This window comes from Micromys minutus (genome assembly GCF_963924665.1).
Source record: "Micromys minutus genome assembly, chromosome: 26".
Taxonomy (NCBI): domain Eukaryota; kingdom Metazoa; phylum Chordata; class Mammalia; order Rodentia; family Muridae; genus Micromys; species Micromys minutus.
The window spans coordinates 34,885,361-34,901,815 of NC_137961.1; the positions used below are offsets into that span (position 1 = coordinate 34,885,361).

A 16,455-nucleotide genomic window follows, 5' to 3' on the forward strand; every position below is an offset into this window, starting at 1 on the left:
TATCACACAGCTAGCCAAGATAAGGTAAATTAGCCTTTGGGCCTGCAGTCTTTCAGTCTTTCCACATTACTGGATTTCCATTCAGTCAATCAGTCTTTGTAGACACAGCTTTTTTTTTTTTTTTTTTTTTGATTTCAGGAGTTTTCATTAGCAATTTCCAAGATCCATTTTGTATATGCAGGTGGCCAAATAGTATTAAGTATTATAAGGTCCGTCGTAGCTAGGAAATCTCATTCCTATGATGTGATGTAGATGAGGTTGAGTAGTGGATAGGATGCCAGTCTTGAGGAGAGAGGAATAGCTGGTAAAGGCTATTAAGAAAGAAACTCATGTATCCTTTTAGACTATTAGCCTTCATAATCTAGTTCCAATTTGGATTTTTTCATACTTTGTATCTGACATAATATTTATATGTGTTAAAGGATTATTGTATCTAAAATTAAGTAATTATAAATAGAGTTTGACTTGATGAAGTAAACATAACAGATGAAAACATGTATCCAAAATAGCCAAGATTTACATAGATGTAAAAACTAGATTGCCTATGTTTTCCCCTGTATTTACAGTTATTTGCAGTTGGTGAACTATTTTATATTTAAATGGCTGTAAACAGGACTTTGGAAGGAGTCACTGTACTATTTGTCATCCCCCCACCTTTTATTACTAGAATATACATTAATATATGAATCCGGACTAACTGTAGAACATTTTGGGTTCTAATTAAATTAAAAAAAATCAGTACTTAAAGCATAAAACATTGTTATTAGAGATTAATTTCTTTTGTATAATTTGAATGAGAAGCATTCACTCAAACCATTTGGGTATTTCTAGCTTGAATAAATGGAATTTAATTCAAGAACTATATTTTTGTTTTATCCAAATTATGCTGAATGAGAATGCACGCACACACGCACGCACGCACCTCTCTACCTACAATGAAAACACTTGAGTCTTTTAAACTCTAGTTTTGATTAAGGTAGAGTTTAGGGTAAGCAAGCAGTCATAGCAAAATGGTTTGATTCAGTGAAAGGACATAATATTTTCATTTGTAGCATCATTGCAAACAAAATTATTTATTATCTTATCACTTAGAAATATGCCAGGTAGGACATTAAATATCAAGAATGTTTTATAATCAAGGTATGAGTTAGAAGTACCTGGATATAATCCTGATCTTTTAATAAAAATGGATTTTTAAAATTAATTTTTAAGTAGCAGTTTAAAACCAATTCTTTATTCTTTTTAAATATAATATATTCTGTTGATGCTTTTCCTCTCAGGTCCTCACCTCTCCACCCACCCTATCTAGAACATCTCTTTTTCTTTTTTGAAAACAAACAGACAAACCAAATAAACACTAGAAACTCAAATACAAAACAGAAACCTTATAAAAACACTAAATCAGAAATAGCAATATGCATGCAAAAGTTCCTATAAGACAGACAATGCCCAAATTAAGCAATATGAGATAAAATGTTTACAAAACTACCGTTAACTCTGTTTTGTGTTAAACAACTACTCTGGGTACAAGACCTACCTGAAGTGTGGTTAATATACCCAGTGCGACTTCATTGGAGCAAAGCACTTTTCCATCGCAAGCAGGTGTGAATTGCACAAAGCTTCTTCCTTAAGAGTGTGTGCCTTGTGTCTATTTTGTCCTCCCACACTCTGATAGGCTCTGAGAGTTCACATGTGTATCAGTCCTATTGTCTGGAGGTCATCCATCCCCTCTGGCTTCTTAAAATCTTTTAGCCTCCTCTTCTATGTAGATCATGAAATACCCAAGTGCTGTATTTAGCAGATCTCTCTGAGGGATTGAGGGCCATCATCGAATTTATTAAGTGTACCTGATTTTAAACAAACTTGTTCTTAGTTACTTATTTCGGGAGTGAGGGTGGTTTCTGGTGAACAGGAACAGAAACTTAAAAGAAACTAATCTTAATGTAAAATGAGTTATTCTAGTTTCTCTTAATACAGCTTCTTGTAGTCCTAATGTCCAGTATAATTTTTGATTGCTTTGGTAAGATGTATAAATTGTCTTTCTTTGTTAGGCATTTTATTAAAGCCAAGTTCTAAATAGAAGTTTGGGACCTTTGATCAAACCGACAAACTCTTTTTTTTCTTTTTGTTTTTTCCTTCCTCTCTTCTTCGAGATAGGTTTTCTCTGTGTAGCCTGGGCTGTCCTGGAACTAGTTTTGTAGACCAGGCTGGCCTCAAACTCACACAGATTTATCTGCCTCCCAAGTGCTAGGATTAAAGGCATGCACCACCACTCCTGGCCATACCAAAACCTTTTAAAATAAAACTTGCCAGCCTTTCAAAATTTTCCTCCAGAAGTCTAGAACTTTTTGATGAACTTAGTTTTATTAATTGAGAAGGGGCTGGAAAGCACTGTTTTGTGAAGGGCATGACATAAGCTATTGGTGATCTTTTGAAAATAAGTCAATTTTCAAATTGAACCTTTGTGTTATCAGTCTGTGTCATAAGCCAAATAGGTCTTACTAGACAGTTAATTTTTATGATTTTAGTTCTGTGCTTTATTTTGAAACACTTACTCTTTTGTGGTTTGTTATGATATTTTTAAATGGTACTTGACATTTTAATATAAGTAGTAGATGTTTTACTTGGTAGCTATTAGAACATTTAATTTCCAGAGTTGATATTAACATTAAATCTTATTTATTAAATTCCATAAGACTATTTTAGTGATAATTTTATTGGTATATTTTTAATTGTAATAAATTAATACTTAACTTTAAAAAGGTTGTCTTCAGCTTGCTCTACCCATTTATCCATCCATCCATCCATCCATCCATCCATCCATCCATCCATCCATCCATCCATATAGCCTTGGCTAGCCTAGATCTTTCTTTGTAGACCAGATCAGGCAGGCTTTGAACTTATAGTGTGATCCTCCTGCCTCTGTCTCTGTCTCCCAGTGCTGGGATTAAATGTATGTACCAAGCCTTGCTTAAAATTTACTTTAATATTGTGGAAACATTTAATATTTCTAGACAAGGATGTTTATGCGACTAAATTAAACTAAAAGAGTTATATAGAGTAGATTCTATAGTTGAGGTAAGGATAGAAATCTTGTACATATGTTTTTTTTTTTTTTTTTTTTAAACTACTTTTCTGGTTGATGAAACACTTAATCGCTTCTATACAGAGTCTAGAGTGTTTGAAGTAGTAGTGACATAATTATTTTGTAATGTGTTCTTCCTGATTTGGGGCAAGCTTGGTTTTATGTTTCTGACATTAATCAATTTGCATGTAAATTTAGAGTCAGCTTTGGATCTACTATTTCATTCTTGTAAAATATTAATTTTTTTATTAAATTTTTACTACTGCTAGATCTAGTGACTATTATAGATAGATTATAAAATTAAAATTGGAATTAGTCTAAATGCCTTGTCTTGCAGTACATGATGAATTACAGTGGTTTTTCTCTTTAGCAGGGTGGCGTTGCCATGGTGAGAGCTTCTGTTTCCATGACATTTGCTTGCATATTTTGATAGGTCCTCAGCTGAAGAAGGGCTCTGTTTCCTGGCAGACTGGGAGAGGGTCATCTTCCCACCCCCACCTATGCTATTTTTTTTTTTCAATTGAGAAATATAATCATTTCTGAGGAATTGTAATAGTAACATGTCAAGAAAGAAATATACCTTGTTCATTTAAAATATTTTTCTTGTTCAGTTTTCAGAACATAGCAATTATTAACTGGTTTGTGTAGGAAAGGAAAAGGTGAAAAACATTATTTAGTTTTTTATAATTCATAAAATATAGGTTTTCCAGTGAATTTTGTCAACAAAATAAACAATTACAGATGAGTAATTTGCAGTCAGTTTTAGCTGGATACACACACACACACACACATACACACACACGTTGGAGGCTTGAAAGGGGAAATAAATATTAATAATACCTTCAGAAAATGAAAGAATCAGTGATGTCTTTGAAAGTGGAAATACCATACACAGAAGGTCAGCCCCCATAAATGACAGCTAAACACCTAAGGAAGCAGGATAGGTCCTTTTCTTGGTACTCTAGTGTTACTGTGGAAACATGAATGGTGATTTCTCTTTAAGAAGAGATTATGGTGGTGTACGTTTACTCCCTTTTCACTAGACAGTAGTAGTCACAGGAATGGAGCAACAAATCCATAAGTGACGTCAGAGAAGCCTCTCCACACTTTTCCTTTCCTTCAGTTATTTTTGTTTTTTGGATTTCACATAAGGTCTCATGTTGTAGCCTAGGGTAGTCTCAAGCTCACTGAGATCTTGCCTGTCTCTCTGCCTCCTGTGCCCTCATGACCTCACGTCCAGTTAGGCTTTTCCTTCTGCTTGCATGGTTTCTTTATGCCAATCCGAGCAAGTATTAGTACATTAACACATTCTTATTTCCATCCATCCTTCAAAACTGGTATTATTTTACACTTTGCATTTTAGTATTTGTCTAGATATTTTCATTTTAGCATATACTTTGTTAACGATAAGGTCTTAGCTTCTGTAGTCTCATATTAGAGTCGTAATAAAAAGATAGACTTGTTGCCTATACTGGTTGTCACTGTACCCTGCTTTTTACTCATGCTTGTAACAATTCAACTTTTTAGGTGGCATTTAAAGATGAACATTTTGCTGATATGTATACATTTTTCTCTTTTCTCTGGGATTGAACACATGGTCTTGTGCTTGCTTAGGTCCCTGAGCCCTTCTTCATCTAAACATTGTGCAGTTTAGAAGAAGAAAATAGGGTTTGCTTTATTTAATTACATTTATTTATTTAGAAATAGGTTCTTCACTATGTAGCTTTAAATGGTCTGGAATGTGCTACGTAGACCATGTTGACCTGTGAACTCACTGAGATCAACCTGCCTTTGCCTCCCAAGTACTGTTTTAGTTACTTGAACACTTTAAAAAATATTTTTCTTTTATATGTTTGATTGTTCTTGCCTGAATGTTTTTCTGTGCACATTGTATGTGCAGTGCTGGTACTAGATCCTTTAGAACTAGAGTCCCAGTTTGCTGCTGGTTGGGTGTTGGGAATTGGAACCCAGCTCTCTGGAAGATCATCTGGTGCTCGTAGCTGCCGAGCTATCCCTCTAACCCCATGCTTCCCTGGTGAAGTTCAGAATTTTAGTAGTGCATTCTGTTGGTCACCAGTGCATTTGGTTAAGAGTCATAAACCGAAGTAGTTTAAATGTGTTTATGTAAGTGACTCTGGCTGTTCTTGTGTTTTCTTCTCTTTGTTTCTCTCATTTTTCCTTCATGTGCTACCTAGGTATGTTTCTTTCCCCGGAGAAGCTTCACTGACAGGTAAGCGGTACTGGGCCCAGAGCATTTATTGAATTTCAGCCATGTTTAAAATTTCTTTTTTCTTTAGTAGATCGATGTGTCCTGCAGACAGATACTGAGGCTGCCTATTTTACGTCAACAGTTCTGGTGCCTGTGCAGAATTGCTTTCTAGAGACTTGAGCACTTTGCAGTTGGTGCACTTAGGATGTATTTATTATGCAGATTTGCTCCGGGTTCTACTTACCTTACTTTGTTGTTCGTATTACGTCCCGGGTTCTCCACTCCTCTCCAGTGCTGCTTCTGATGCTCTCAGCATACTCTGAACTTCTGTTATTAACTCATCCACAGGGTTTACCAAACGTTTGCCTGGGCTTGCCTATGGTCTTTATGCCTCTGGCTTCAGTAGCTGGTGGAGAAATATTTGCTGAGGGTAGAGAAAATGAATACACACTTTAGATCAGTATTGGGATACGCTTCCTTCCTCCAAACATTGGGATGGTAGTTGAGGTGATCTGTAGTGTGTATGACTGCTCTGGTGCCAGGGGATGCTTTGCGACATCAGAGCATGCAGAGCAGCTTTGGAGGACTCCGCTCGGTCATCCTTACACTTGATAATATTTTAGATCTGTACACTCGTAAATATAGGACTTCGGAAGATATCAAAGAACACTTAACTGTATTTTAAATTTATTTTGTGACATTTTTTGACTTATGCAAACTGTGCATTCTTAAGATTTATTTTTATTTTATGCATATGAGTGTCTTGCCCCCATTTTGTGTGCCTGCTGGCCCCGAAGGACAGAAGATGGTGTCAGATGCCCTGGAACTAGAGTTAGACACAGCCGCAAGCCAGCATGTGGCTGTTGGGAACCAAAGCTGGGTTCTCTGCAAGAACAGCAAGTGCTTTTATCCTCTGCTCCTAACCATTTTCAGCCCCTAAATTGTTCATTTTTAAGGTATGCTCCTTGGTACTTTGATAGTCATTGTGAAATAATCAACCTATTCCACATAATTAACATGAATCATTTCTACCTAACTAGTTTTGTACCATTGTTTGGTCAGCTTCATACCTTCCTTACAGCCCTGGCAGCCCTGGCAGCATCATCCTTCCCCTCTCCTGTGAGTGCTTACTTTAGGCTGCACCTGGGAGGGCACAGCTTTTCTATGTTTTGGTTTGCAGAGTGTCCTTTAGCTCCACCCGTGCAGTGGAGAATGGCAAGACACCTTTTAAAAAGCTGAATAGTATTCCACTGCAAACCGTTATTTACCATTAAACACACACGGGTCTCTCAGACATTAAGTGCTACTGTATGTTGGTACTGCCCCCCCATGTCTATACTGCTGTCCCTACTGTGTCACAGCATATACTTCAGTAGCTTTCACAAGAACATTTGCTCTCCTTCGTTGTTTTGATAATGTTCATCCTAGTAGATGTGAGTTGAGTTCCCACTGAGGCTGTTTTCCAGTCTCTGGCAGTTGGAGGTCGGTCGGTGCCTTCTCACCTGCCTGTCCACACCTCAGTTTCTTCTTCTGAGAAGTGTTTGCTCAGGTTCTTCATTCCTGTTGTACTTGTGTTCTTTCTACTTCATTTTTGAGTATGATTTTCTATATTTTTGTATATTAATTACCTTATTAGATAAGTTTTTAGATACTTACTGCATACTAGTTTTCATTAAACTTTTTAGATACAGTTTTAAAATGACTTTCCACCTTCTGGTAGGTCACCTTGTAATGTGTTTTCTTTGCTAGGCAAACTTCTCTTAGTGTGATGGATGTTAATATTTGTTGTATGTTCTTTTAGTGTTGTATCTAGAAAATGGATTTCAAGATGTCTTGAAAAATTTCCCTATATATGTGTGATGTGATATGAATACCTGTTTTTCCATTGACCCAGTTTATTATAGTAGTGTGCATTTTAAATGTGAAACAATACACCTGGGTTTGAATGTTTACTGTTTAGACACATTGTCTATTTTCTTCATTGTATGTGATCTATGAAGATAGGTGCTTATGATGAATTAATCTCTTTTATAGAATGTTCTAAGAATCCTGTGATTTACCACCCATGCACTTAGCACCTGTGGTTGGTAGGAAAATATACAGTAAATGATAGTTATTGGAAATTATGATTGTCTTTATTATTCCATAAATAAAAAGAGGAAAACTAGAGAGTCAATGGAGGCTAGATTGGGGGCCTTACTGTTAGCTTCAGGAGCTTGAGTCTTAGTCAGCTAGCTTACCGGCTGTGCTGAGGACCAGTTAGTTACATTTGACAGGGTCTTTTGGCTCTAGGGACGGCAGCTGGGTTATCCCAGTAGAGAAGGAAACTCCTGGGAATGACTGATGAGTTCAGAAGTGACAGTATAGAAAGTCTGACTGGAGTAGGTAGGAGGTTCCTGTTGGTTAAGATGGGATGGGTCACGACTGATTTCATTTCAGATTTAACCCCCAGGGTGCTGCCTGAGGGGTGTTAGATTGGTGTGTGGCCTATTCATATTTATAGAGGAGCGTCTAGGTTTCTTTGAGAGTAACTAGGACTAGAAATGAAGACTTGGGAATAATTTTTATGGCTGTTTTCTGGGAGAGTAGTTAGTGGTGAAAACCAGTTTGTTTGTTTGTCTTTAATGGAGTAAAGAGCATATTTAAACTGAAGGGTGGGGCAACAGCAGATGGTAAGAGGTGAAGACAGGGTCCTGTGGTAAATCCGAAAATGTTTTCCAACCATTTTTTAACTGGAGACTGTAAAGAAACATACAACTTTGGTCTAGATACCCAGTTTTAGACAAGAAATTCTATTGCTGTATTTTTACAAATGAGAAAGGAAGCCCACACTTTAAACTTTCTTCACATTATTAAGTTAGTTAATCATAATTGCTGTTACCATCTCTGACTTTGTTTCCATTTCTTCCTTTGGCCCTGCTGTCCTGGGCAATGTAGAGTCTGCAGCACTGTCTCTGGATGATGCCACTAGGTGGCAGTAATGCACCTTGTTCACTCTCCTGTTTTCCAGCCCTGCCAACTCTCCAGGGCCCACCTCTACTTGAAAACTGCTGCTTTACATATGTCAGTATTCCCTCTGTCTAGTCTTGATACAGTTTTGCTTTATGACCGTATGAAACTGCACTTGGAACAGAGGCTCTGCTATGTTCTAATAAGCATTTTCTCCTCATATTTTAATATTCCTAATACTTATGTGAATTGGATTGCTGCTTCTTTAAAGACCACAGACATCTCACGTTATATTGGGGTTTTATCCAAACTCAAGTATTCTCCAGTTTTTTTTTTTAACCAGCTTACTAGTTAAAATCAGGTTTATTTCTAGACTAGGTATTATACTTAGCAGTTAACAAGAGCTTTGATAACGATTTTTATCTGAGTACATGTTGGTGAATTCAGTATAATTAAAATTTACTTACTACTGTACACTAGCGTATATGTATGCTTGTTTATACTTAAGATTTTGTGTTTCAAATGTTATATTTATTTTTAAAAGTCTTACCTCTTTTAATAAAATATCTTGGCCCTTGTTTAGAGACTTAAACTTTTTTTTAAAAAAAATTTCTTTGTTGTATTTTTTGCAAACACCATAAAAAACCGAGCAGATATGAATTAAATAATAATTTGTTTCTTAGTATGAATCTCTTTGGCCAGGGCTGTGTTGGATTCAGGGAGGCTAGATCGAGGCATTATGGAGCACAGGGCTTGCTGTCTTATTTTTCAGCTATTTTTTTTCTGAAGGTATGACTTATTTCCTTATTTTCTTTGTTACCTCATAGCCTGTTTTATGAGCTTTCTATCAAATAGCCTTAATTGGCAAAAATAATAAACTATTATACTTTTTTCAGAGATGAGTTGACAATTGGAAACACATTTCAGTTTCAGCACTAAGAAAACTATGTAAAGTCTGAAGAGATTTATCTCCAGTTACCATTGAAGTGTGTATGTCACCTGGTGAGTCTGTGTGGCACACATGGGGTGAATTGCCTGCTGACTCACTGAAGCAATATATATTTGACTTTAAATTTACCCACTTAAAAAGGTTGCCAGGCCTAAATGGCAGTGCCTTTAGCCTGTGTCTGAATCTCCTTTAGGTAGATTGTCTACTGAGAAAAAATCACTAAAATTATGAAATGTCTTTAAGAAAGTAGTAGAAAATTCTAGTGGTTTTAGAAAAATTTTTCTTTGATGGGGAGTAAACCAGACATAATTATAATAATGTAATTTAAAAATGACTATTTTTATAATTTTGGTTGTACTCCTAGCTTTTAATGGCTGAACCAACTCTTCCACTCTAATTTTGACTTAATTAAAACAAAAAAGTGTTTGCTCAGCAAAATAAATTGTTAAGGCCAGTTCAGATGGCACAGGTTCTCTGGAACCAGAGGCAGGAGTATCCAGAGCAAGACCAGTTGAGCAACTTAGTAGGACTCCTACCTCAAATGAATAGTAAAGAAAGGGTTGGGAGGGGAAGGTGGCTCTTGTTGGAGTTAGCATCCAGAATCCTAAAAATAAATGGGGGCGGTGGGGGGGGATAAAAGGAAAGAAAAGGAAGAAAGATTAGTTAAGAAAATGCACAGAAAGTGTGCGTATCAGTAGAATCCAACAGTAACCACTGCCTGGGTGTGGTGCTGCGTATTTGTGATCCTAGCATTAGAAAGGCAGAAGAGAGGGTCAGCGAGTCAGCAGCCTTAGACTCAGGGAGAGCACCAGATGCTGACCCCCTGTTTCTACATGCACCCACCCCCTCCCCAGAAAACAAAACACACACACACACACACACACACACACACACACACACAAAAGACCAAAGATCAAAGCAAAAGCAGTCAGGGCTAGAAACCATTGGCAAAGAAAGCATTCAGATTTCAACTACATAAATGAAGAAATACAAGTTACTATATTGAGAGGTAGTAAGTTGGGGACCAGGCTGGGATACTTAAGTCTTGTCTTAAACAAAACCATTGCTTAACTTTATATATCATTTTTCCCTGTAGGCAGATGTTTTGAATTTGTAAGTTGTTATTGGTCCTTGTAGTCCACACGTGTAGTGAGGTAACTGCTGCTGTGAGTGAAGATGCACACGGGACTGTTCTAAGTATGGGATAAAGAGAAGGGTTTTCTTGTAGCTGTGAGGGAGTGCACAGCCAGAGACATCTGCAAGAGTCCAGACCAAACTAGGCCATGAGAAGAGAGGGGCAGGGGGAAGTGAGAGGGAAAGAGAAGAGAGGAGAGCTAAGAGGGGACTAAGACCCAAGAGAGTTTGCAGGAGGAACTAAGAAAGCACATAGCCTGAATCGCTGAGGTTCCGTAGGGCTCAAGGCTGGAGAGCTTGAGGGTATGAGGTGGGCTATACCCCCAGGACCACTTGAGAGCTTGGTGGCCAGTGTGTAATATGTTAAACAGGTCCCACAGGCAGGTTCCTGGAGGAGCCAGAGATCAGCTGGAGGACTCCTTTTAGCAGGTAGGGATGATCTTAAGTTTTTGAAGGAATGCTGCCTTTTGTTTAATTCCCAGACACAGGGGAAAGGAATTTTTTGAGATTCAACATTCCAGCCTTCTATGTAGTCTTTGCTATAAGTATTTCTCGCTGATATTGAAGCATCATTATTTGGATGGTTGGGATAATGGTGGAAGAATTGGGGGAGGGGTGCAGGCTGGAGGACATCTATTTAGCTTGCTGCCCCATTCTGTAGGACCACATGGAGCTAGGGAGTGCAGGATGCTTTGGAGGGGTCTAGGATGCAGGTTCCAAGGAGCACCCGGGTTGGTGTCTGTAGACAGTTTTAGAGCAGTCTGCATGTAGTTGGGTAGAACTCTGATGGAATAGATAAAGACTAGGGACAGAAGGAGAGCTCAAGAGTTTAGAGTCATCTGTCATCTTTGGAGACCTAGACCTGGCATCTCTGTTTATCATGGGGACTTTTTTTTTTTAAAATAAGTTTTTTTTTAAAAGATGTATTTATTTATTATATATAAGTACACTGTAGCTGTCTTCAGACACACCAGAAGAGGGCATTCGATCTCATTACAGATGGTTGTGAGCCACCATGTGGTTGCTGATATTTGAACTCAGGACCTCAGGAAGAGCAGTCAGTGCTCTAACCACTGCGCCATCTCTCCAGCCTGGGACTTTTTTTTTTTTTTTTTTTTTTTAAATTAATCATTTTAAGTGCCATTTTCAGGAGATCTCTGAAGAGTATGAGGACCACCTATTAAGAACACCTCAATTAAAACAATTTGTTTTTAGTTATTTGTTTTAGGCTTAACCTTAGAAACATACATAGGAAAGTAAAGCTTATCACTAAATGGATTTCATCTGTACTTGTTGTGACTAAGAGTATAGTTTTGAGCACATTAAAGAATTTGATCATTTGTAAGGTGTCTTAGTTATCTTTATTAGTTTATAAACAAGTTAGTAGCTTTTACAGGACCAGGATTTTATTTTAACATGGATATTTTATTTACATTTCAAATGTTATCCCCTTTCCCAGCCCTCCCCTCCAGTCCCCATCCCATCTGCTTCTATGAGGGTGCTCCTGAACCCTCCCACACACTCCCACCTCTTTGCCCTGGTATTCCCCCTACGCTGGGGCATCTAGTTTTCATAGGACCAAGGCCTCTCCTTCCATTGATGCCAGACAGGGCCATCCTCTGCTACATATGCGGCTGGAGCCAAGGGTTTCTCTATCTGTACTCTTTGGTTGGTGGTTTAGTTCCTGGGAGCTCTGGGGGGTGGGGTGTCTGATAGATTGGTTGATATTGTTGTTATTTGGTTCTCTGGAGTCTAACTTCTTGAGTTCTTTATATATATTGAATATTAACCCTCTATTGGATGTAGGCTTGGCAAAGATCTTGTCCCATTCTGTTGGTTGCCATTTTGTCCTATTGACAGTGTCCTTTTATTACAGAAGCTTTGCGATTTTATGAGGTCCCATTTATTGATTCTTGATCTTAGAGCATAAGCCATTGGTGTTCTGTTCAGGAGATTTTCTCCTGTGCCCATGTGTTCGTGGCTCTTCCCTACCTTTTTTCCTATTAGTTTCAGTGTATCTGGTTTTATGTGGAGGTCCTTGATCCACTTGGAATTTGAACTTTGTACAAGGAGATAAGAATGGATCAATTTGCATTCGTCTACTTGCCAACGTCCACTTTAGCCAGCACCATTTCTTGAAAATGCTGTCTTTTTTCCAGTGGATGGTTTTAGCTTCTTTGTCAAAGATGAGGTGACCATATATCTGTGTGGGTTCATTTCTGGGTCTTCAGTTCTATTCCATTGATCAACCTGCCTGTCTCTGTACCAATTCCATGCAGTTTTTTTTTATCACTATTGCTCTGTAATAGAGTTTGAAATCAGGGATGGTGATTTCCCAGATGTTTTTTTTTTTTTTTCTTTTTATTGTTGAGAATAATTTTCACTTTTTTTTTTTTTTGTGATTCCAAGTGAATTTGCACATGCTCTTTCTAACTCTATGAAGAATTGAGTTGAAAATTTTGATGGGGATTGCATTGAATTCGTAGATTGCTTTTGGCAAGATGGCCGTTTTTATTATATTAATTCTGCCAATCCATGAGCATGGGAGGTCTTTTCATCTTCAATCTTTTTCTTCAGAGATTTGAAGTTCTCATCATACAGATCCTTCACTTGCTTGGTTAGAGTCACACCAACATGTTTTATATTTTTTTGTGACTATTGTGAAGTGTATCTTTTCCCTAATTTCTTTCTCAGCCTGTTTATCTTTTGAGTAGAGGAAGGCTACTGATTTGTTTGAGTTAGTTTTATATCTAGCCACTTTGCTGAAGTTGGTTATCAGCTGTAGGAGTTCTCTAGTAGAATTTTGGGGTCATTTAAGTATGCTATTATATCATCTGCATATTTTGACTTCTTTTTACCAATTTGTATCCCTTTGATTTCCTTTTGCTGTCTAATTGCTCTGGCTAGGACTTCCAGTACTATATTGAATAGATAGGGGGAGAGTGGGCAGCCTTGTCTAGTCCCTGAATTTAGTGGGGTTGCTTCAAGTTTCTCACCATTTAGTTTAATGTTGGCTACTGGTTTGCTGTATATTGCTTTTACTATGTTTAGGTATGGGCCTTGGATTCCTGCTCTTTCCAAGACTTTTAACATAAAGGGGTGTTGAATTTTGTCAGATGGTTTTTCAGCATCTAATGAAATGACCATGTGGTTTTTTTCTTTGAGTTTGTTTATATAGTGGATTATGTTGGTGGATTTCTGTATATTGAACCATCCCTGCATCCCTGGGATAAAGCCTATTTGATCATGGTGGATGATCGTTTTGATGTGTTCTTGGATTTAGTTTGTGAGAATTTTATTGAGTAGTTTTACACTAATATTCATAAGGAAAATTGTTCTGAATTCTCTGTCTTTGTTGGATCTTTACAGCTTTATTCTTGTTAAGTTTGAGCCTTAAATATATGAGCTGAAGATTTAACTGAAGATGCTTGAGCATAAAAATAAAACTTTAAACTGTGAACAGTTCATAGAGAAACTGGGAACTTTACTCGACTATAAATAATACAGTCCACAGAGAGACTGAAAACCTTTAAAGTGTACTATCTTAGAATGTCACAGTCTTGTGTGACTCAGTTTATCCAAATAGCTGAAGCTTAGCAAAGTAAGCAAAAACATAGAGGCTGGACATCCATCTTAAGTCAGTTACTGTTAATGCGAGTGTATCTTTATAACTTTAGGAATTTGTTATTACACAAAAATTTATACTAATCCAAAATATTTTAGCAACCTTTGAGGTTGCCTCCTTAGTCTAAAGAGTCGATTGAATGATAAACCAAGGGCCCAGTAGAACTGAGAAACCTCATAAGTGCTGCCTTAGTTGGCTTATATCATGTAGTCTTCTTAAACAGGATTGTGGTGAAGTTAAATTGCCTGTCATCAGCCGAGATGGAGAGGGGCCATGTGGTTGCTATTTAAAACATCTAATCAAATATCCAAATTACCTATACAGTAAATTCTAAACAGGGGTTGAGTCACATATGTAGTGTACTATAACAAATTAAGATTACCTGTGTATGTATTTTTAAACATTTGTTATAAGTTTTAAGCTAAATTTTATTACGAATTTTTAAATCATACCTAATGAGCTTACAAATCCTGAAATAGTTCATAGTGTATTCTTAAAAGTATTATTTTCTTTTGAGACTAGAGAACAAAGAAATTGTAGCAGTGAAAGATTTTTCAGAGTGGAAAATTGATAAATCTTAGAGATAGATACCTTTGACAGTATAAAGCAGAGCAAATTTAGATATATGAGATTTGCAATCATTTGTCTGTGTGGTAGCAGAAGTTTTTACCATGTGAGAGAATTTGGAAACATGGTCACTGATATAGTAAGATAATGAAGCTTTAATAAAACCTGCGATTCCCTGGAGGAAATTGAGTTCAAGAAGAAAAGGAGACAGGGTCAGAAAACCAGACTCTGCGGAAGTCCCGAAAGTGCAGTGATCAGGCTCCTAGACGCTTTGGGACTGTAGGCAGCTCCTAGAGATAGGCAAGATGAATCTTCAGAAGGAGCCGAGAACAAAGGCCCGAGGAATATGCATGTCAGTGGTCACAAGAATTTCAGGTGTCCCCATGGGAAATGAGATGTCCTAAATCATAGGGGAAAGGCATCTAGTTACAGGTGACAGGGCCTCAATAGTGAAGGAGCTTTCTAGTGCATTTGTAGTTATGGTAAACAAAGCAGGTACCTCTGGGATGACACTTACCCAGTAGAGGAGAAGAGGAGAAAGCAGCTGAAAAGCCAGAGCAGACAGTTTCTATGGAGACTAGGAGAGGGTTTGGGGAAAGTTCTGGTAAGAGGGAACCTAGTAACTATCTTAAAGAAAAAGATGTGCCTACATGGAGGGCATAGAGAGATGCCTCAGGAGGGTGTAACAGGCTGTAAGAGCCAGAGAGACATTCACAGAATAGATGAGGAGAGGCTGTGGGGAAGAAGCAGATAAAGAATTGGACTCTAGGTTTGGTGGGTCACAGAAATGAGCAGAAACGAATGATCCATACATATTTCAGGACAGTCAAATCAGAAGTTTGGTGTGGAGTTCCTAGGTCCTTTGGAAGGGAACTCATTTATGTCATTCATGAATTTAAAAAAAAAAAACGAGGACATAGCTGCTCCTAGGTATGGTGGAGTAGGGTTATTGTAGCTATTAGGGAGAGTTTAGCCAGAGACTTCTGGAAGGTTCGGACTGCACGGGGCCATGAGTGGAAGGGTTGAGGGGAGTGAGGTGGGAGTGGAGGTCGAGAGAGGAAGAGTAGAGAGAGGAGCGGGGGAGGCTAAGCGGTCTGATGAGCCAAGAGACCAAGACCCCACATAGCCAAAATGACTGCGTTATACAGGGAGAGGAGCTGAGGGAAGGCTGGCTGTTATCTAAATGCCAGATTTTGGGAAAAGAAATTTCTTGAGACCTAACAACCTGCACGTTTTGTCTGACCACCACACATAAGCTTTGGCATGTATACATCTTACACAAATAATAAAACAGAAACAAATAAATTAAAAATACCAAAATGAAAATAAAAAGTAGCAATTTTGCTTAATAAAAAGTAACAGTATGTTTAATGAATTGAACTCTGAATTTTAGCTTTTTATTAATTGCTTTTATTTTAATCCACTTTAGAAATACAAACCTGGTCGATGTGATGACATTTTGAAATGGAAACCTCCCAGTTTAAACTCTGTGGATTTTCGACTTAAGATAACAAGAATGGGAGGAGAAGGGTAAGTGTGGACTCCAGGTCCAAATAGAGATTTTGTTTAGTTTTTGAAATTTGGTCTTGCTTTGCAGTCCCAGCTATTCCTGAATTTAAGATCTTCTTGCTTCCCAAGTATTAGGATTATGTGGTTATCTTCATGAGGTTTTCCCTCATATTGCCTGCCATATTTACATGAAATCATATCTTATAAGGCTTTACTCTCTATAGACTACTTTATATTACTCCAAAAAAGAAAGTAAAATATTACATATTTTCCATATGTTTCCTATTTTCATGTATCATTTATTCTTTTTGTACATACCCACGATAGTCAACTAGGTTTTTTTTTTTCAAATTTGAAATAGTTTTCAATATGAAATTAGATATTACTAAAAATCTTGTCAATCATATTCTGAATATGAGGTCATTAGT

The 16,455-nt window shown here is 37.5% G+C and overlaps 1 protein-coding gene across 2 annotated transcripts in view; it reads left to right on the top strand.

The window, feature by feature from the left end:
• The window catches only part of RNGTT (RNA guanylyltransferase and 5'-phosphatase), a 168,146-nt gene that overhangs the window by 56,277 nt on the left and 95,414 nt on the right, over positions 1–16,455 (top strand). For both annotated transcript variants that reach the window (XM_080938781.1, XM_080938782.1), the window contains exon 13: positions 15,948–16,048. In XM_080938781.1, the coding sequence (XP_080794907.1) occupies positions 15,948–16,048 (101 nt within the window). The remainder of the gene's footprint in view (positions 1–15,947; positions 16,049–16,455) is intronic.